General features: G+C 48.4%; 1 protein-coding gene across 14 annotated transcripts in view; it reads right to left on the minus strand.

Moving 5' to 3' along the window:
- Positions 1-20,204, minus strand: part of chl1b (cell adhesion molecule L1-like b) — a 53,381-nt gene that overhangs the window by 9,797 nt on the left and 23,380 nt on the right. For 5 of the 14 annotated variants that reach the window (XM_040203735.2, XM_078092514.1, XM_078092515.1 and 2 more), the window contains exons 2-23: positions 13,488-13,683; positions 12,020-12,037; positions 10,822-10,930; positions 10,469-10,659; positions 9,868-9,990; positions 8,993-9,163; positions 8,786-8,812; positions 8,561-8,672; positions 8,307-8,488; positions 7,386-7,517; positions 7,062-7,202; positions 6,282-6,393; positions 5,857-6,023; positions 5,591-5,756; positions 5,381-5,505; positions 4,951-5,052; positions 4,480-4,677; positions 4,243-4,313; positions 3,395-3,617; positions 2,621-2,736; positions 2,269-2,473; positions 2,026-2,148 (exon numbers count right to left, since the gene is read on the minus strand). In XM_040203735.2, coding sequence (XP_040059669.2) covers positions 2,026-2,148; positions 2,269-2,473; positions 2,621-2,736; positions 3,395-3,617; positions 4,243-4,313; positions 4,480-4,677; positions 4,951-5,052; positions 5,381-5,505; positions 5,591-5,756; positions 5,857-6,023; positions 6,282-6,393; positions 7,062-7,202; positions 7,386-7,517; positions 8,307-8,488; positions 8,561-8,672; positions 8,786-8,812; positions 8,993-9,163; positions 9,868-9,990; positions 10,469-10,659; positions 10,822-10,930; positions 12,020-12,037; positions 13,488-13,590 — 2,917 coding nt within the window. In that variant the 5' untranslated portion in view covers positions 13,591-13,683. The remainder of the gene's footprint in view (positions 1-2,025; positions 2,149-2,268; positions 2,474-2,620; positions 2,737-3,394; positions 3,618-4,242; positions 4,314-4,479; positions 4,678-4,950; positions 5,053-5,380; positions 5,506-5,590; positions 5,757-5,856; positions 6,024-6,281; positions 6,394-7,061; positions 7,203-7,385; positions 7,518-8,306; positions 8,489-8,560; positions 8,673-8,785; positions 8,813-8,992; positions 9,164-9,867; positions 9,991-10,468; positions 10,660-10,821; positions 10,931-12,019; positions 12,038-13,487; positions 13,684-20,204) is intronic. The other 9 variants (XM_040203736.2, XM_078092516.1, XM_078092523.1 and 6 more) reach the window with 3 other exon arrangements.

The raw sequence follows: 20,204 nt of genomic DNA on the forward strand, positions 1-20,204 counted from the left end.
ATTTTGCTCAGAACCCCCCCCCCCCGCTGTCATCAGACACCAGGGCTTTTATCTGGTTGTTCTAATGGACATTAGCTCCTCTGCTAGCAGAGGTGCTGCAGAGAGGACGCGTCGCTTGGACCCTTGTGGACGGATATTTGTCAGAGAGTCAGACTGAAATCCACACGGCAAAGCGTTTTTCATGCATATGATGCTTTTAAAAGCCAGTCGTCTTCCACACAGCTTATTCTTAGAGGGTCACAGCGGGGGGCTGGAGTGAACCCAGCTAGCGTCAGGTGACAGGCGGGTTACGCCCCTTGGACCGGTCGCCACTTAATTGTAGGGCTGATATACAGACATGACAATCAATCACTATCACATTCACACACCTACGGGCAATTTTAAATGTCGTATCCGGCCGTTGGACTGTGGGAGGAGGGAACCCACGCAGACTGCATCAACGCAGCCAACCGCTCCGAGCAGAAGCGAGCTGGATGGAGTTGGACCACTGGTCTTCACCTCTGTGACACACGTGTGTTTGTCAGTGGAGAGTCTATGGCTGCTGGTTTTGTCTGTCCTGCTCCGCTTCGGGCTCCACAGTGGATGAGCAGCTCTTTAAGGCCCCTGTGACCGAAACCACCCACTCACTCACTGTGAGATGCGTTCAGCCAGAAGGTGTTTAGTGATTAGGGAAATAATACTGACATTAACTTTATGTATGAGGTCAGTATATAAACTATTATCATTGCTAGTAGAGGGAAAAAAACGTCAAGTCTCTTGAAGGTTTTGGCAGATGAACGAGTCTGGATGAGCACCCAGGACACCGAGTCCTGTTGGGAGTCTTTTCTTTCCAGAGTTGTTGCCTTATCAGATTCTGTTTGGTTAGAAAGACATTTACTATATAATTCCCTCCAAAGGGCATTTTGAATATGGTTTTACATATTGCAAAGATGTAACCAAACAAACAGCATAATGGTATAGATGTGTGATTGATTTATTGCATAAGATAATTGCACAGTATAATGAATGAATATGAATAATAAAATGTACTCTGGAAAGTACAGTGTGACATCATCTACAACAACCATGAAAAAAAAACAATAAAATATTTCGATAACCCTAATCAGCCCTTAAAGCACTCAAATATTTCAATTAAACCAAATCTCTGACAAGTCATGATCACCAAAGGCCGAAACCCAACTGATTACTGTGAAATGCTGTGACAAAGGTTCCGAGGGCTGAACTCTGACCAGTAGAAATCAACAAGGGCTGAAATCTGAAACATTGCCACCTTGAGCAAATCAAAATCGGCGTTTAACAGGCGTTCAGTGACTGTATCCCCCCCCCCCCTGCCCATAGACAGGATGGGGTCACTGAAGCCGGAGCCTTAACACACTGAGACATGGTGGCTCTGGTCAGCACCGGCCGACAAGTCTCCTGTGCACACACACACACACACACACACACACACACAAACACACTCCCAGAGCCATTAGGGCAGCACAGGGACTCACAGGGACTCCCCATGCCTCACGGTCTCACGGGTTCTCTCCGGGTACTCCGGCTTCCTCCCACAATCCAAAGACATGCTTTGGGAATTATGTCTGGTTGGGATTGGTGACTCCAAAGTGCCCGTAGGTGTGTGCATGGTTGTCTGGTCACGTTGGACATATTTCGGACATGATGAACGACAAACAAGAAAACCTTCATACATGTAACGCAGAGCGGGCTCAGCGCAGGAGAAATACCCGCCGCGATGAACCCGTATTTTAAGTAGGACTGCTGATACTGCCTGTTACATGATTGTCTCCTCGGGGGCTTTTTAAAGGTGCCCTAAAGGAAGCGTTGCCTAATACCGGTCACTCGCCGTGTGCTGCTGTTTCTGGAAATATTGATATAATAATAACAATAATGTACTATTCTTTCTGGGCAGCCCGATCCAATCACAGGAAGAGGAAACACGGGGATGTGAAAGATGTTAAACACCAGAGGAAAAGCAATGCACTCCATCCGAGTTCGGTAATGGTGAGACGAGGGGATACGTACTGAGCTGATACTCGAGGAGGTACCCGGTGAGAATTCCATTAGGCTCCGATGGCGGGGCCCAGCGCAGAAAGATGCTGTGCTTCTGGACACCCGTGACCTGGAAAACGGGATTTTTCCCCGGGACTGCGGGGAGCAGAGAAGAAAAGGCACACGGTGAGCAGCCAAAACTCTCTGGCTATTATTAGACCCGCCCCCCTCAGTGGCTTTCAATCAATACACCACGCTGTTATTGGACAATCCTACCTCCCTCTGGGGTTTTGAAGTTGAGCGGGTGGCTGCCGGGGCCGTTGCCCCGCCCGTTGAAGGTCATGACCATGAGGCTGTACTCGGAGAAGGGCCTCAGCGCCGGCACGGTGGCGTGCGCGCGGTCCCCGGGGAACGCCAGCGAGTGCTTCTCTCCGTGGCCTTTCTTGGAGTCCGCCAGGCTGCGCAGACGCCACCAGTTCACCTAAAGAGAGGACGCACAGAGACCTCCTCAGCGGGAAGACAGCGGACTATGCACGTGCGTCTCCTTTGGTCCGTGGGGACGTGTGCAGGAGGACGTGAGGAGAGACGAGGAGACGTTCAGAGCAAAGGTCTGTTTTTGAGAGATTACCCTGTAGCCTCCCAGATGTCCGTGCAGCTTGTCCTTGTGTACACGCGTCCAGCTAACCTTGACCACTGAGCTGTTCAGCACCTCCACGACCACGTTGTCTGGTGCAGCAGAGGGAACTGCAAAGACAAAGGGGACATTTGAATCTGGACAAGCGCATATGGCCAACTATGATGATACGCAGCCACCTACATTTACTGGGCACATAGAAGGGAATGTGGGTACCTACAGTCAGACAAGCTAACGTCACACAGCTATTGATACGGGACACAACAAGGAAGAGCGAGTTGTGACCTGAGGTTACATCCTGTGGACAAGTCCAGAAGAAAGCTAAAGAACAGGAGACAACGTAAGCTTCTGCACATGCCGCCTCGAGTTCAGCAGAGAAATGTTTTCTCCAGTAGATCATGGAGCTACAAACGGGAGTAATGGGCAGGTGGAAGGTTTCCTCCACCAGGACATCTCCTGAATGTTTAATAGCAACAGCAAAAGAGATTAATAGCGCATCTAAATATAGAATATTGGGTTCAAACCTTTTGTCAAATGTATTTAAAAATTAAAAATTCAAGGCAAGTGACAGGTTATTATTTACAGATTAATTTGGAAGGTTCATTTTAAAAGATACTTTTTGTTATAATACAACAAATAAAAAAAAACTTTACGTGTTCCCAAAATACAAACAATTTACATGCGACCTGAAACAAATCACCAAAATGTATTTGCACTCCCTCGTCTCACAGGTCCCCCCCCCCCCAACAAACAAAAACCCCTACTCACAGTCCTCCCCCGAGTATCCGGTCACTATCCGGGGCTCAGGGCCCCAGCCCTGGTGGTTCCTGGCTTGGATCTTGATCTCGTACGGCACAAAGGTGGGAGTGTTCTTCACCACAAACGAGTGTCTCTTCACCATGTGCTCCTTCCAGTCCTCCTCCACGTCCTGTCTCCTGTAGCTCACCTTGTACTCCAGACCGGGACCATTGTGCTCGATGGGGAGCAGCGGCTGCAGGACGGGAAAGCAGAAATGAAAGCGGGGAGTGGACCCATAGAGACATGGCCGTCATTGTGCCTCAGAGGGAACACAATGGCGACCGAGTGGACTCTGCTCGGGGCACCGTTCTATCTATGAAACGGAACAGCTGATCTGGTCTCGCTGCAGCCGCGGCCTTTCTTTCATACAAGGCTTGCTATTTGCGCCGCCGATGAAAAGCTTTATCTGCTCACAGGAGTCCGGCAGAGAAATGGAATGAGATACCATTATCCCCAAAAGCAAGTCATTAACGGAGGGAGAGCTCAGGAGACTCTGTTGCAACAACAGGGCGACCAGATAATAAGTGAAGGAGAGGCTTCTTTTTACAATAAAGGCCGAATGTATTACCTCTTATCCTTTCTCTTCATCAAAGAAAAGGGGACAGCTTTCACCAGGAAGCCATTCAGAGTAATCATAAGAAATGGCTTTTCTAAAGATCTGAACCACAGAATGAAATATCAAAGGTGGGCAGTTCCTAATGCATTTAATTCCTATTGGTAATTGTGAAGCATTGATGGAGAGTGTGAATACCTCCCTGTACAAACCACTGCAGGACGTGCGTTAAGAAGATAACACAGGAGCAAACTGTACTTCTTACCTCCCAGTTGATATCCATTTCATGTGGCAAATGACCTTCAATTTTGATATTTTCTGGGTTCTTGTCCGGGGCTGCAGAAAAGATGGAATATAGATTTTGTCGCATGAAGTGTGCACACAAGAGAACGTGGTGTTTTGTTTTCCTTTTTTTCCGCAAGAGCAGAATCAATTATGTGGCGGTGAGTCTTTTCAGGGTCGCCGGAGCGGCAGCGACGAGAAAAGGGCGCGAGCCTCGCACCTGCCGGCGGGGGTTTGTATCTCTCCGTGGGCCCGCTGGGACGACCCCTCCCCACGGCGTTGAGGGCGGACACGCGGAAGCGGTAGTCCACGTGGCCGTGCAGCTTGGCCACGGCCTGGTTGTGGTTGCCGGGCACGCGGAGCAGCTCCTTCCAGGTCCCCGGCTCCCACTGGCTCTCCTCGTACTCGATGATGAACTCTGTTGACAGGCAGGAGGAGGATCACAGCGGACCCTCGCTTATCTGGCTAGCAGCTGTGTAGAGTGGGGTTAGGGGGGCAATACTGGAGCCCTGCTCTGGGCTTGTGTATCCCTAAGGGAGGCTAATCATCGCTCATGCTTACATAGATCAATAATAGACTTGTATTGTACAAGATGGTATCAAAGAAAGACGTAAAATGTGCAAAAAGCAGTGATTCAGAATGTGCCGTGCTGACACCTGAACACAGATGCTTCATCAGTTTATTTATTTACCTGAGACGGAGCTGTTGTGATCGTCTCCAGGGATCCATTTCAGTTTCACACTCTTGCTCTTGTGTTCAGACAGCACCAAGTACTCGGGTGCATCTGGGACGTCTGAAAAAGCATCAAACTACGGCTTTTTTTTCCTCCCAAATCACAGACACATCGATCTCTGCAGCAGCAACAACCCAAAAAAGGCCAACGGGAACCAACGTCCAATCAAATCAACCCGCAGAGCCGCATCGCTGCATACTTCTGCATAATACAGAAGGGGGGCGATTGTCGCACAGCAGAGAGCCAATAAAGCCCGTGTGTCCGCGGCGCTCCGGCTCCCTGACATATTGATCCCTTTATGGACGCCTCATACATAAATGTAGCACCAGGGGTCCCTGATCCTTCTGGCCCCCGAGGCCGAGGTATCGCTGGTTAACTGTTGGCTCACCAAGCACCATGAGCAGCGTCGAGGCCGAGTCTCGGTCCACCGGGGTTCTCGCCACGCACGTGAACACGCCCTGGTCCCCGTGGCTCACGTTGACGATCTGGAGGACACCTTCCTCCACAAAGTACCTGTGGACAGAAAGGATGGAGCACAAGATATCGATCGGTAACACTGTAGAAATAGATAGAAAAGAAACGGGGGGGCGAGCAGCACCTTGAATTCTCCGTGTGGTTGAGGCCTATCGCCACATCGTCTTTCTCCCACAGGAGCTCAAAGTCGTGGCTGAAGGACTTGTCGTACTCTGCGAAGCACGAGAGCTGGGCCGTGGCACCTATTAGGATCTGCACGTCCTCCTGGGCCGCCACCACTCTGGTGGGATCTAACGTGGGCGCACGCAAATCGGTCACATTTCAAGGGCTGCAAGCCACGACCAAGCGCACTTTTACAGGATACACCGACAGGCGACAACAGCAGTTTACCTTTCACGTAGAGCCCGGCATTGACGGCGGACGAGCCCTCCGTGTTTTTGGCTAAACACGTGTACTGTCCCGCGTCGTCTTTCTCGGCGCCGTAGATCTCCAGCGAGCCGTTGTCGTGAACGGCGAACCTCGGCCCCTCCACCGATTCAGGGGAGTCGTCTTTGCTCCTGCGGAACAAAGAAAGTTCAATCGAAGCGCCTTGGATTCCGAACTCTCAGTGAACCCAGCGGCAGTCTGACAGGATGAGACCGCGCACGCCGGGGAAGTTGCTCAGCACAGCACGGGTGTAAAGTAACCTGGAAACAGGAGGTCGCCAGGAGGGAAAAACACTGTGTGTGTGTGTGTGTGTGTGTGTGTGTGCGCGTCCAGCGGTTGAGATCTACTGCCCTCTGCTGGCGTGCGGGAGGCACACGGTGCACACGTACCAGGTGACCGTAGAAGGAGGCGAGCTGAAGACGGAGCAGTGCATCATCACTCCCTTCCCCTCCACGGCGGAGTAGTCCTCCCCCTCCTTGGTCAGAATCATGGGGGGCAGATCTGTGAGAGGCAGAGTGATCATCAGAGGACGAGTGCCGCGGAAGAACCCAGTCACGGCTACTTTCAGAGAGCAGTCTGAAAACAGGAAGGCGAGGAGGCCGATCGTGGCGGGTTGAGTGAGGCGACGCCGCCGCTGTTGATTGATTGTCGCCTCTTGTGCGTCGAAAAAATACTAAAGACTAAGCGATGTGGGAATGTAACAACAGCACCAAGAACAAAAAGCCGAGCGGAATCAGACGCAAACAATGGAATATTAAGTGAGCGCGGCTCATGCGCCTTATCAGTCGTGGCCAAAGCGTCGCGTTACAATGGTCCGTCCCTCCGAACTGTTTACGAAGGCGGCCGCTGGGACTCGGCATTCAGACACTGTTCAGCTTTATTAACTCCGCAGCGTTCCGTCTTTTTTTTTTAATCTGCACTTGTAAAGCAGCACATGGTTGTCTTATGGCCCTGAAATCAGTACGGAATTGGGGTGGGCGGAGGGGGAGGGGGGGCTGGTTAGCATACAAATGCCAGGGAGCTGAGGCCTGTTGCTCCGCAGGGAGAGCCGCTCGGGCCCCAAATGTCAGAGTCCCCTGGCTGGGCTGCTGGGCCGCCGTACGCCGATGACTCGCTGACACTCGGACCTTCGGCTCCTGTTTCATGGCGGCGGCGGCGAGAGCACTTACTCATGATCATGACGTTGGCGTTGGCCAGGAGGGTGCCGTGCTTGTTGGAGGCCTCGCACTGATAGACGGCGCTGTCGGCGGCTTTGGCGTTGTGCAGGACTATGGTGTCATCAAACACCTTCCGGTTGGCCGAGGGGGCCCCTGTGAGACATGTGCATTAAAGACCGGACTTTCTCTGGCTCGAATTTCCTCAACAAACCTCAAAACCATTTACATTTCATCCCAACTAAGTCGTATTAAAAGAAATGACCAAATCCTGAGGACAAGGCGTCAGTGCAAAGGTTCGAAAAAGAGAGGAGGGTCTTAGACCGCAGAGGGACTGACCCGTCAGAAGCTCGCCGTTCACCCTCCACGTTATCCTGGGCTGAGGGGCCCCGCTGGCGGCGCACTTGATGAGCACGTCGGAGCCGATCATGCTGAGCTGGCCCTCGGGCTCGAACACCCACTCCGGCGGCTCTGGGGACACGAGATGAGCGAGCGAGACACTCGGCGTTCACAGAGAGCGAACGCAATCAGGGGAAGGACACCGGTTTACTGATGCCGAGGGACGCGAGAGGCTCTTCAGCTGCTCGCTGTCTCGCCACAATCCTTGAACGTTTGGTAAAGATTCGGTTCACGAGGGCGCATTTACCTCCACGTGTTTGAGGTCGGCAGAACATTTCCCCAAGTACCGATGTACCATTTTCAGGTACTTAGCTATTTAGCATTTTCAAATATGTATTCAAATATCCGCCAAAGACCCAAGAAGCCGTGTGAACATCTCACATGGCTTCATCTAAATAACTGGTTGAGAAGTGGTCATTTCGTAATATTTCAGAAAACGATTTCAGCAAATAGGAAATAGAGGAAAGTCCAAAATCTGAATAAAAGTGGTTAGATCAGAGCTTTCTGGCCTATTGATCATCAAACGACTCCTCAGACCGATGACTTTTCGGCGGCGCCCGATCTTTCCTCTAAAATAAAAATACGTCCAATGAGCTCTTCTTCCAAAACATAATGCATCAGAGTTCAAATGTAATTATATATCAGTCGCAAAGGTCACTTTTAGGAGTATTTTAACTTCCTCAAATATTGTACTGCTAATTATTCTGTACTTTTACTTCATTTAGTGCACGACATGCAGTATCTTCACACATATTGATACATTTACTGAAGTAAAGGATCTTAAAACTAATACATTGAGGTCTACAAGCAGCATATTTTTCAGATGATGGGACTGAATTTGATTTGAACATATCTGACTACCTTCCACCGTCAGTGTGAAGTAATGGGTGGCTTCTCCCAGCGCGTTCTTCGCCTTGCACATGTACTTCCCGCCGTCTTCCCGGTCGACTTTGGGCACAATCAGCCGCTTCCTGTGATTCTCCAGTCTGACTTTATCCGGGAGTTGATGACCCAACTTCACCCACTCCACGCTTGGAGTTGGACTGAGAGAAAAGGGGGCGAGCGGTGAGCGGGATGCCGACTAAACGTTAGACGTGAGAGGTTTAGTTACTCACAATCCCTCAGCAATACACTCCCATTCCAAGTCGTCTCCTTTGACCAGATGTGTCTCTGATCTGACACCAGGGGGCGTCAGAAGAGAGGGTCTTCTGTCGAGGATTGCATTGGCTGAGGGACACAGCAGAGAATTAGACGCTAAAGACTCTTTATCTTACACATTTATATGCGCACACATCTGGTTATAGATGATGGACACCTGTGTTTTACTTTTAAAAACTCACCAGTTTCTGGATTCATGCCACTTTTTTCTGAAATGGAGGTGGATGAGACATAAAAAGACGATGAACACGAGGACAACGTGGATCAATGAGACACATCAAAGAAAAACCACAACATAAAAAATCAAGGAGATGCGACGGCGTGACGTGTTCGCGGGTGCTGATGTGACCCGTGGTGGTGGTGGGGGGGGGGGATGAAGGGACACCTACTCGTCTTCACGACGACGGACATGGCGTTCTTCTGAACGATGGTGCGTATCTTGGAGAAGGCGGCGAAGCAGCAGTAGTCCCTCCTGCTGTCCTTCTCCACGGCGTGGGAGAAGTAGAGGTCTCCGTTCAGGCCCATGGAGACCCGCTCGTCCTGCTCGATGTGCTGCAGGTCTGAGCACAGAAAAGGGGCGGGGCTTACACACCTGACGCAGGCGCCCTCGTGCTCCACGGTACATTATTTATGTATTCTGTACAACTGTATACTTCTACTCCTCCCTGTACTACCACAACTAGATTTACTACTTTTTATGTCACACACCAAATTGTTATATTAATAGCTAATTAAATATGCTGTATTTCACATGGTAAACCAAGATTCGACAAATAAAACGAGCAGAAATGTGTATTTGAATGGTCTCAGCCCCAGCATGTATCTTGTGGAGCGGGTGGCACGGATAGAAGTAACTGGTGAGGACTTGTGTGCATATAAAGTAGTTAGAACAAGGTGACTGACCGAGCATCAGATCAGAGGTTAACGGGCTTAATCAAGAGATATCAACAGGTCATTGTCCTTCAAGGACATCTTCATTAAGTTGTAATCACATTTAATTGCTCATTATCTCTGGTATATTTAGGGTTAGTGTGTTTGTGTGGCAAATGATGTGATGTTAATTGTGAGTGGTTCTTATGTTGTGTTATTGTTTCTTGCATGCAGCCTTACGTGTGTGCAAAGTGAAGATAGATGTCAAGGGGTGAGGAGAACGTATCCCGTAGAAAACATTCCGTCGGTTGTAATGATAAGGTGTATGGTTACAAAAACAAATTTGTATTTTGAACTAACTTGTACACAACATCCCCGTTATAGTATGACTCACTGATAGTCATCCAGTAGATCTGGAGGGGAGGGATTCCTTTCGGTGGGTCACACTGCAAAACAAAAGCCTGGCCTTCCTCCACCACGACGGGTTCAAGTGTTTCTTTTGGAAACTTCGGAACATCTTGAAGAAAAAAGAGAAAAAGCCAGACGGGAATAAATTAAATATTGGACGCAGTTCTCTTCTCCTCCAGGAGATGGCAGTGGCATCATTCAGGGATCCACTGGGACGAGCCGTCTTTCCCTTTGACACATTCTTTCACTTGTTGACCTGCAGAAACACGTCACTGCCACTATCGTGTGTGGCGTCTCGGCGGAGCTCGCGGAGTGGATTCTCTTTGAGAATTCATCCGCTGTGTTCAGGGGGGAGAAGCAAATGATGGAGATGCTGAATCATACTCAAACATGCTTTTTTTTTAATCCAATGTAGGTGGGAGGAGAGCTCGGGGGGCCTCAGTGACTTTCTGCATGGTCCAACACAATGAGAGGTTCACAATGGAGAGGTGCAGTCATTACACACGTCTGCTGGCCCTGAATCAATCTGAAAGCCCTGTAACAGAGCACCACACACACACACACACACACAGATGCATGTTACTCACTGGGCACAATGAACTCAATCTCCTTCGATATGGCGGTCCCCATTCTGTTTGAGGCGTAACAGCGATAGGTTCCCTGGTACTCTGTAAGGTTCCCATTATTGGGTATCACAAAGGTCCCAGAATTCTCCTCTTTCATCAGGCGGGGGTCCAGCAAGGGGTCGAATTCCTGGCCATTCTTCATCCATGTGAATCTACATAAAGAAAGGCGGTATTGAAAGGTCAAGTCCCTCAGCTAAGGGCAACTCCTTTTCCAACCCAAACCAAATGCAGCACGTTGATGGTAAGCGGCTGCCGCTGTTGTGGTTTGCGGCTGCTGTGTGTCTGCCTCTCCGTCCACGAGGCCGGGTACTCACTCTGGCTTGGGGTTCCCTTTGGCTTCACACGTCACGGGGAAGCTCTCGTCAAACGGGAAGGCGATGAGGGGGCTGGGCGACTGCGCCGTGATGGTGGGCAGCTGCTCAACTTGGGGACACAAAAACAAGGGAGGCAATGTGAGGGACACGACCCGGGCCCACATGCAGAGCATCAGACTACGGCCAGTGGTTCCCAACCTTTTGGGCTTGTGACACCCGTCTTCTAATGAGAACATCTTCCAAGTAAGTAACTTCTACTTTTGGGTGGGTGTGTCTGCGGTGTTTTAGGGAGTAAGTCTCTCAAAGCGATTTTAATTATATTATGATCACTTCGATTCTTCTCGGGTCCCCTCTGGGTGGTCTTAACCCCAAGGTTCAGGGGCCCCCACTGTCTCAGAATGGGCCTTTTGGGGGAGAAGGGGGAATAACCAACACGGTAAGCATGATGGAGTCCAGTACAATATAAGTCTGATATATCGCTGTTCTCTCAAAGTGTCTTTTACGCATCAAGTAAATGAATCCAAAATAAAGCAGCCAGCAAACCACAACCCAAAGTTACAGGCGCGTGCTGCCAACTTCTGTCCCGCCCGCTACGTGTGCGATGCCAGTTGGGGAGCCGAATAAAAAGCCCAAAACAGTCGGCGCGCGAGCGCTGAAGCTGTGATCCCGATATCACTGCGGCTTCCCAGCGGAGCGTTCAGGCCCAGTGGAAACAATGCGGCTTAGCTGGCTGATCCGCCCAAAGCCGCCGGCGGATGAGAGGGGCAGCGGGACACGGCAAGGAGTCAAAGATGTGGACGTTCAACACTTGTTTGATATGGTGATTTTCCCATGGGTGCTGGCTAAAACCTCCACCCGGGGACCAACCCTGAGGTTGGGAACCACTGAGATGTTTGCGATCACTTATCTCTGTACAGACACAGTTATTCTTTTAGACGAAGATGTTTTGCTAGATTTCTTCTACTTTGGCACGGAACAAACACAACACAGGCGAGGAGTGTGAATAGCTGTGAAGTTAGAACGAGGACATGCCATGAGTCCTACACGCTAGATGGAGTCGTGACAGATAACACATGAGATTCCGATCCAACACACATGGCTGGAAGCGAAGCATCCGCTGTGCTCGGCGGCGGATGATTAACAGACGGCAGCGCCGGATGTCACTAATACCAGCGACGGTACGCCAGCGCCAACTTACTGTTTATATGAGCTAAAACTACCAGTCCATGTCAGCAGGGGGGGGGGGGGTAAACAAAACAAAACACAGTCAGCGATTTACAAATAATCTCCTCATGTCACAGGAATTCTCTGCATAAACCCCTTTTGAACACACATGAGTAATGCAGAAACACAGGCCTGAATTAGAACAAAATACTGTTACCTTTGCTGTTTGAACAATTCTTTATCACTATCAGGCCCTTAACAGATATTTCTGAATAATTCAGAGGGAGAGGTTGGATGTGTGTTTCCAAGGAAACTGAGGCTCCAACACAAAAGGGACAAAAAAAATCTGACTCAAAGCAGAGAGCGGCTGTAAATATATTCTATTCAGAGTGCTCGTCGATTGTAACAGTCCTCCGTAGTGCGATTCATCTGCCTCTGAAATATTCAACACCTTTTTCCCCCCCATTAAAAGCACTTAAAGATAAAGTCGTCTTGAGACGAGCGTTAGTAATTCTTCTTTTGTGAGACCCCTGTCCTTTACATGCTCTGCTGGCGTCTCGCTTCACCAACGGCTCACTTGAAGTGGCTTTTAACAGGAGTGTGATGAGGGTTTGTTTTGTCACAATTTGTCCGTTTCATGCTGAATTATTAGTGTTAAACAGCAACCGAGAGGAAAACAGCTGATCTTATTATTATCATTGACATCGTTACATTTTTAGAGCTGTTTCAGAACTAAGATGAGACTATCAAGTAGATAATGGTACAAAAGTGCTGCTGTATGTTCGTTAAGGGCATCACATAAAGCATCCCAGCATGCATTGCATGAGCGTTGAAATCTTTGAATAACAGAATTGCTGGTAGTGGATGTCAACCAAGTTCAGCAGACAACACGATGTTCGCAACCTGTCAATCACGACATGGCCCCGCCCTAAAGCGTACCCTGCTTCATGTGATGCTAAAGAGACCATCGGTTACCATCGGTTACGACTGAACATCATGCTGTATTGAAGAAGACTTGAAGCTATTGAGACCATGAACTGATGTTTACAAGGTTTTCTGAGGGAATAAATGAAACCGAGGTCATGATCTCATAGATTTCTACACAATCTTACTTCTTATTTTTTAAATCAGCCATTTGAATCAATGCACTTGGCTTTTCATACCTGGGTGTTTAGCAAAACCTTTCTAGAAACCCTTCTTTGATTTTTCTTGTTCAGCGGAAACATCCATGGGAAATAATAAACACACGCATAGAATGTAACCAAAGACATGTTATATTAAATAAACTGTGTTTTCAAGTTATTCAAGTAGAGTTGACTCACATTTTGAATGCGGCACAGAACATTAAAGTCTCTCTTTAATTCCCAGATAGTGTTTGCCTCCAATTAAACATAATATAAGTGAATTAAGTGAAAACTGTTCTTTTTGGTGTCATTGCAGAAACAATGAAACCTATTTATTGATAGAAAGTGGTCTATATGGAAGCCGCAGCCGGCACTCACCCTCCAGCGGGATGTCGACGGCTGTCGTCGCATAAAAGGCACAGACGCAGGTCATCAAGCCCAGCGCGGCGACCACTGCCGGGCTCCTCTGCCGCAACCTCATGGTTTCTCCTCGAATCGCGGACGTCCTCAGGAAGCGAGTGTTCCGTTTGCTTGGTCCTCAGTGCATTTCCCTGGCGCGCCGAAGATGCGGTACCTGTGAGACAAGAACGCAGACGGGAGGAGGAGGCCGCATGAATCCACCCACGCCGACGGACGGGAAGAGCAGAAGCCCAAACACAACCGGCCCCCCGTGACCGGGGGAGCCCGGCTGCTCTCAGCCCCAAGATTCAAATCCAAAAATCACCATGAAAGTTGGAAGGAAATTCTTCATCTGATAAAATCGTGGCTGCCTGTAACCGATAACGACGACTCGGCGGGATTAACAATGCAGCGACACATTTTCCCGCCTTTGCAGCGAATGTTGCTGCCTGAGGGATGCGAGCTATTAGTGGATCACGTAGTCAACGGCCAGCGACGCTGTGCGAGCGCAAACAGCCTGACGGGCCCCGCCGAGCCGCGTCGGGTGGATCATTATCCTCCCAACGGAACGCAGAGGCGCCGCGACGGACGGGATTCTCGGGGCTCTGTGCCCCGGGCCGCCAGTTCATTAGTCTTCACTCGCGCCGGCTCGGGAATGCGGCTCGGCCCGGGTCACGCCGGAGTAATTAGCTGAACGGCGAGACACGCGCCGTGTCTGATAACACAAAGAAGAGCAATGGCAAAAACATGAGCTGAGTGGATAAATCGTGAGGCTGCTGGTCTAAAGGGGGGTTGCCGGCGTTCATGTTAAACAAGTGGTTTCGTTTAACGCGCATGGGGCATCGCGCCGAGGCTGGTGTTGCTTTGGCGCAGATTAAGGATTCGAGGCGCGTGTGTCAGTAAGGAGGACCAACCGAGACATGGACGTCTAAGGAAGGGAGCATTGTTAGCGATAATGCTTGAATCCAACTGTGGCTTCTTTACTTCATGAAGGCCCATTGAAACGCAGGTCAGAGGGTCTTTAGCTTCTCTTCTGTCAAATGTAACCCGCTGACACACAATATTTGGGCGCTTTTGGTTGAGGGGATTATGACCCTTCTCCCCAGAGAAAAAGTAAATCTCGGATCCATTTTCCAAAGCCGATACAACATTTCGAACACGCAAATCAAGAAAACATGCGCGTGGAACCAACAACGCCGCTAACAAACGCTAAATGCGGCAGCAGTGTAATTCATGTTAGGGAAATATAAAAACATTGCTTTTCCCCAACCACCGGTCTGTGGGCCATTTTTGACCGGATTATCTCCTAACCAGGTCCATCTTAACAGATTTCCCAAGCGCCACCACTCCTTGCTCTGCACGGCCATTTTAAATGGTTAAAATCAGTCAGTTCTTCTTAAGCACACGTTTTATTTTACAGGAAGAAGCGAGGATTTAATGTTATCAAAAACAAAGAGTTCTTTTTAGGGGGTAAATCTTTTTTGCATAAATTGTTGGAGTGGAGCACGCTATGAGTGGAGTTGTGACCTCAGAGTTAAAAAGGGATTTCTAATTTTCACCTCAATAAATTCAATGGGAAACACTGAGGTCAAACTCCCTTTTCAAGGGATGTAATTAAATAACTGACCGTAGGGCAAAGGAGTCGATTTCATTCATTGCGTGCAGATCTGTTTTCAGATGAACGTGCACTCTGAACTTTCCAACCATGCCTCATGTTAATGGTATTAACTCCGTACTGGCTTTCTGAACCATTGTGACCTCTGCCACACCCACTGACAAGGCTGGAGACTTTTGTAATACATTATATGAACCCACTCCATCACGATTCAGGCCTATTGACTTTATTTCCAACTGAAGATTGGTGTCTCACAGTCATAAGTCATTCCCAAAAAAGGCCTCAGGCTTTCCTTTGTTTCAGTTTTTCCCAGACATGGTGATTAATGTTACTAAACAACAGGTTTAAATTAAAAGGTGAGGGCTGCCTGCTAATTGGCTTGTGCTTTGTTGGCAAGATTGGCCTGGTTAAGAGAAGAAGGGGGGCTCTCAACCCCCACAAGACATTGTTTTCTCACCGTGTCCAGAATCCCTTAATAACCCAATACCACCTTCAAGGGATTACATTGTTCAAACTGTGCTCGGCCAGTTGCCTTCTGATTTAATTTGTTCTCCCCTCGTTAAATATTTATTGAGAACCAGCTAGGCCATCTGGTTGAGGGAGGTTCGCTCTCGGGGTTCAACTGCTGCAAGTGGTGATGTCTACATTCATGGGGTGCGGTGCACACGGAAGGGGCCCCCTTCAAGTTCGCCTGATTTACAGACGGCAGGCTGTCCCTAATCCCCGCCCCTTTCAGCGGCGATCACGGCAGCCTGACATTGATGGAGCTGGCAGGAGGTTAAAAGCTGCTCGCTGTGGGAAGACCAATATGAACCCTAACCTGACTTAGCCGAGGCTCAGAGGGAACAGAAGCTCAGAACCAAAGTCATCTGAGCGAAGTGAAATGTGCTTCTCTGGATGACCGATGCAGAGCAACTCTTCACTGACTACAACAACATCAACAAATCACTTTCAAATATGGACCCGTTTGGTACGAAGGCATTGTGACCTCATTTTTCCTGTGTGTGTGTGACAGAAAATGTAATCACATGGGGACAGTCAGTGCTTGTTTTTGCCACTCAGAGGCTCAGATTGTAATAAGAGTCTGACAGCAATATATCAACCCTACAGAGGAGCAGAACAGTTGTATAGTTTTTATGTTCGTGTCGAACCAAGTCTCCTTCAAGCAGAAGTCTCATTCTGCAATCTGACAGCCGGGACCTTGGAAAGCTACTCTTTCTGTACTCCAACAACTCCAACACTCCTTTCTCTCTGTCCCGTTTCCACCACCGGGCCAAGTCCCCTCCTACAAGATTTCAGAAAGAGAATCTCCCCTTCGGGTGAATTGATTCAACACACGAACCAGAGCAAGCTAAAGGTAAAATAAGGTTTCTATTTCTCTGCAGGCGAGTTTCTACAGTGTTTTCAGACACTTTTCAGAAAAACTGAGCTAAAGTTGCTGAGTTAAAAACCAGCACTTCTATTAAACCTACTGTACATTGACGGTGAGCTGCCCCCTTTAGTTTATTAAACTGTGGTCTGTGTGAAAATAGTGTCAATGTTGAAACAAAAGAACCATTAATGCTTTTCAAACTTTCCCAGATTCTGTCAAGAGCTTCTTGCGAGTTGAAAGCATCATTTCAGCTGTCAATGGAGATATACGAGCTGAAAGATCCATCTTTCATTTCATCTTAACCGTATCCCCAAAGCTGTATCCTGGGTCAGTCTTGTGTCAGTCCTAGTCCCTCACGTTCAACATTCGTTGGCGCGACTCCATTTCCTAAAAAAACTCATCTCATAGGAACGGTGTCATCTATGAGTTTCCTTTAACTAGTCACACAGTTCTTTGTAACGTTGTCTAGTGACGGGTGGGGTCCAAGCGCAGCGAGTCCACTACAGTGGGCTGTCGCTGGCACCATCTGCTTATTCCTCACAACAGGCAGAAGCGTGTGGGCCTACTGTAGTTTAATGTGCTCGCCTGTAATAGGATTAAGGAGATCCTCGTCTTGTCAGGCAGGATTAAAAAATATTCTCTACGTTTTAAAGCCCTGAGGCGGTGGGAGGTGGTTGGGGGGGGCCACGGCAAACCCGCGCTCCCCTCAGTCCGGATAATTCCTCCACGCTGAATCCCATTTGATCACTCGACGACAATTAAGACAAAAGGTCGATTAACACTAAGCGCCGATTGACTGGCGTTGCTTCCGCTGTGCGTAATGAGCGCGGCTTCTTCGCTCCTCGCTGTGCTCTCGTTTCTGTCCAATCAATCGCTCATTTAGCCTGCGAGTCTGACACCGTCTGCAGCTCTCGCTGCCATGTTCGTTCCCTCTGTGTTCAAACGAGATTTACTTTTCCCCGCCTACAATATATATTAGAAATAGATACGATTCACACAATCCACGTTCTACTTGATATCAGTAGCGTGAGGAGAAAAAAGGAAAAGCAACAGAAACATGTTGCTAAATGAGATTAGGAAGTGGGAACGATATTAGATGATATGCTCGCCTAATTGCAATTTTGCTCGTTCTTTTTACTGCACTTCAGAAAGCAAGTTCAATTATCCCGGTATTAATAATTCAGGGACGAGGCGACTGGGGACTGGAGCCGGTCGGAGGGGCCGGGGGGGTCAGAGGGTGAAGCTCCCAGGTGTGGAGGAATGAGGCTCAGTTGAGGAATGATATAGAGCAGCTGCACTGATGAACAGTGGGGTCCGTGACCCTCCCCGCCCCCCGTGTTCTGTAAGAACTAATAAGAAGGACCTTAGATGAACTCTCCTCCCCGGGGGGGGTTACACAGCGTCTGACCTGCAGCGACCTCGCACGGCCTTGAGTTACCACATACAGTACAGCAGAGGGGGGATCATGAACAAGTGAACAGATCATGCGGTTCACTGGGAATCACAAACAACGGAAGAGGTTTCCAACCTTTAGAGGTTCCCGTCTTCTCTGCATTTTTTTCATGAACATAGAGCCATGAGGCTCCCCGGCGCCTAATTAGCCGCTTCCTCGTGTGTCTGAAAGCCCTGTTTGTCTGTAAAATATGAAGTTGTGCACAGAGAGCTGTAATCAAGCCATACAGCAATGAAAACCCTACTGAGTTAGACCCACAGTGATGTCCCGTTTTAAGATGCAATTTTCCACGATAAGGGTGGTGCATTTGTGACATTTATTAATCAGAATGGTTATTTTTGGAAATGTTTTTCTCTACTTACAAAACCACCGGCAGCAGGTACGCTGTAGCATCGCAACTCATGTGGCCATTGAGGTTCTTCAAATGTTGTAAAGAGTTGAATGACGTAATCCCAATTGACGCTGGCATGAGGCTAACTGGAAGGCTCACAAGGAGATAATAATAAAAAATGTCATTATAAACAATAATAAGCCCTCTTTCTTTAGTTTTCTTTGGGTCTCTGTCCCCGTGTTTTATCTCCGTATGTGTGTGTGAATATATGCATGTAACGGCCTCAGCTAATTGATTAAGATGTGTGATGCGATGTCAACGAGATAATTCAGTCACTCAATTCCCACATGTAATGTCTCCATAATTGACACAAAGGAGGGGGAGGTAAACAAATAGAAATCTCTCCCTCCCTTCCTGCCCCCTAAAAGGACATTAGCATTATGGTGTTATTTTCAGTTGTAGTCTTTGGTATGCTGATTGAAAATACTTATGGAATGTCTGAGCTACTGCATGTAGACCACAAATGCATATGAGGTGCGGCTCTTTGAACCTGTTAATAACTTTAGAGGAAAGGGGTTTGCGTGCGTGCACTGCACCTGTGCACGTCGCAGCTTACAGCCCTTTTCTCATTTTGCCTGCGATCCGCTCCCTTTGAAGTCCCGCGAGGGCGAACCCTCGCCCAGGACAATAATCACATTAGTGTGTGATCCTCGCCGAGTAGCCGGCAGAGAGATGAATTCACCAGCCGGACTGCAGAGACTGGAATAATATTTTGTGTGAGCTAACACAGCGTGCTGCACTCCGCATGCACTCTGACTGATGTTGGCAATTTCCCCAGACGAAACTGGGCCACGGCAAAACATGATCGATGGCCTGTGTGTGTGTGTGTGTGTGTATATATATATATATATATATATATAGTTTATTTTCTGCCAAGCAACCAATAAACCACATTTTTACAGAAATACCTTCCTCCATTTGTTTTTTTTGAATCCCTTCAGGTGTCTCACATACAGTTGAAATCAGAATTTCAGTGGGGTTTCTCTGCTCATTTGCATTTCCTTCTCCGTGCTGGAGCCAAACATCTGGACAGCGTTACTCTGGATGAGCTGTTTGACACGGCTGTCGGGTGTGTGGCCCAGTTCCTGAGCCTCGCCGTCGCGTCGGCCGGGTCGGTCGGGTCGGTCGGGTCGGGCTGAGCATGTTTGGACAGATATTTGAGTGAACTCAAGACTTTCAAATCTCACTATTGTCAATGGACGCTCTGCAGATGCAACAACAATAAACTAATTGTGACACAGTCAGTGAATAAAGCTCATATTAGCTATAGCTTCTATATCCTAATGCAGTCTGAGCCGACAGTGCTGCATTGAATCTGTTCTGTGTGTGTGATGTTGGAGGATGCAGCTTGTGGTGCATTGTTTTGTGACAGGTGACAGGTTTTTACCTGCATGTGTTTAGCACATATATGTTAATATAAACAGCAGTTCCACGGCAGCACATGTTGCATTCTCCAATTAGACCACGCAGTTGAATTACCAACTGTAAATGGAGGCGTTTGAAGGTCTATAGCGATGCAGCTGGGGGCTGTTTGGGCTTCCTGCCAAAGCAAATTTACATCAATGTACTTGCACGTTCACTTCCTGTATCTGTATTTGTATAGCGAGTGATTCAGATGTTACACTGAAATACTGCTTGTAAATTGGATGTTCAGTCTGCTGTACGTAACAAATCCAGTGAAGTCCGAGGCCTCTTTAAGTTGCAAACAATGTGATTAAATTCATCTGATGAAACAAACAAAAGGCTTTTTCAAAGTGGTGGGATTACGCTTTTTTTTTGCCCATCTAATCTCACTTGTTTACTTGTTGAATGAACAGGATGATCCGATTAATCATTCCAACTCAACTAGTTATATATTATTTTAA

The sequence above is a fragment of the Gasterosteus aculeatus genome, chromosome 17 (genome assembly GCF_964276395.1).
Source record: "Gasterosteus aculeatus chromosome 17, fGasAcu3.hap1.1, whole genome shotgun sequence".
Classification (NCBI taxonomy): domain Eukaryota; kingdom Metazoa; phylum Chordata; class Actinopteri; order Perciformes; family Gasterosteidae; genus Gasterosteus; species Gasterosteus aculeatus.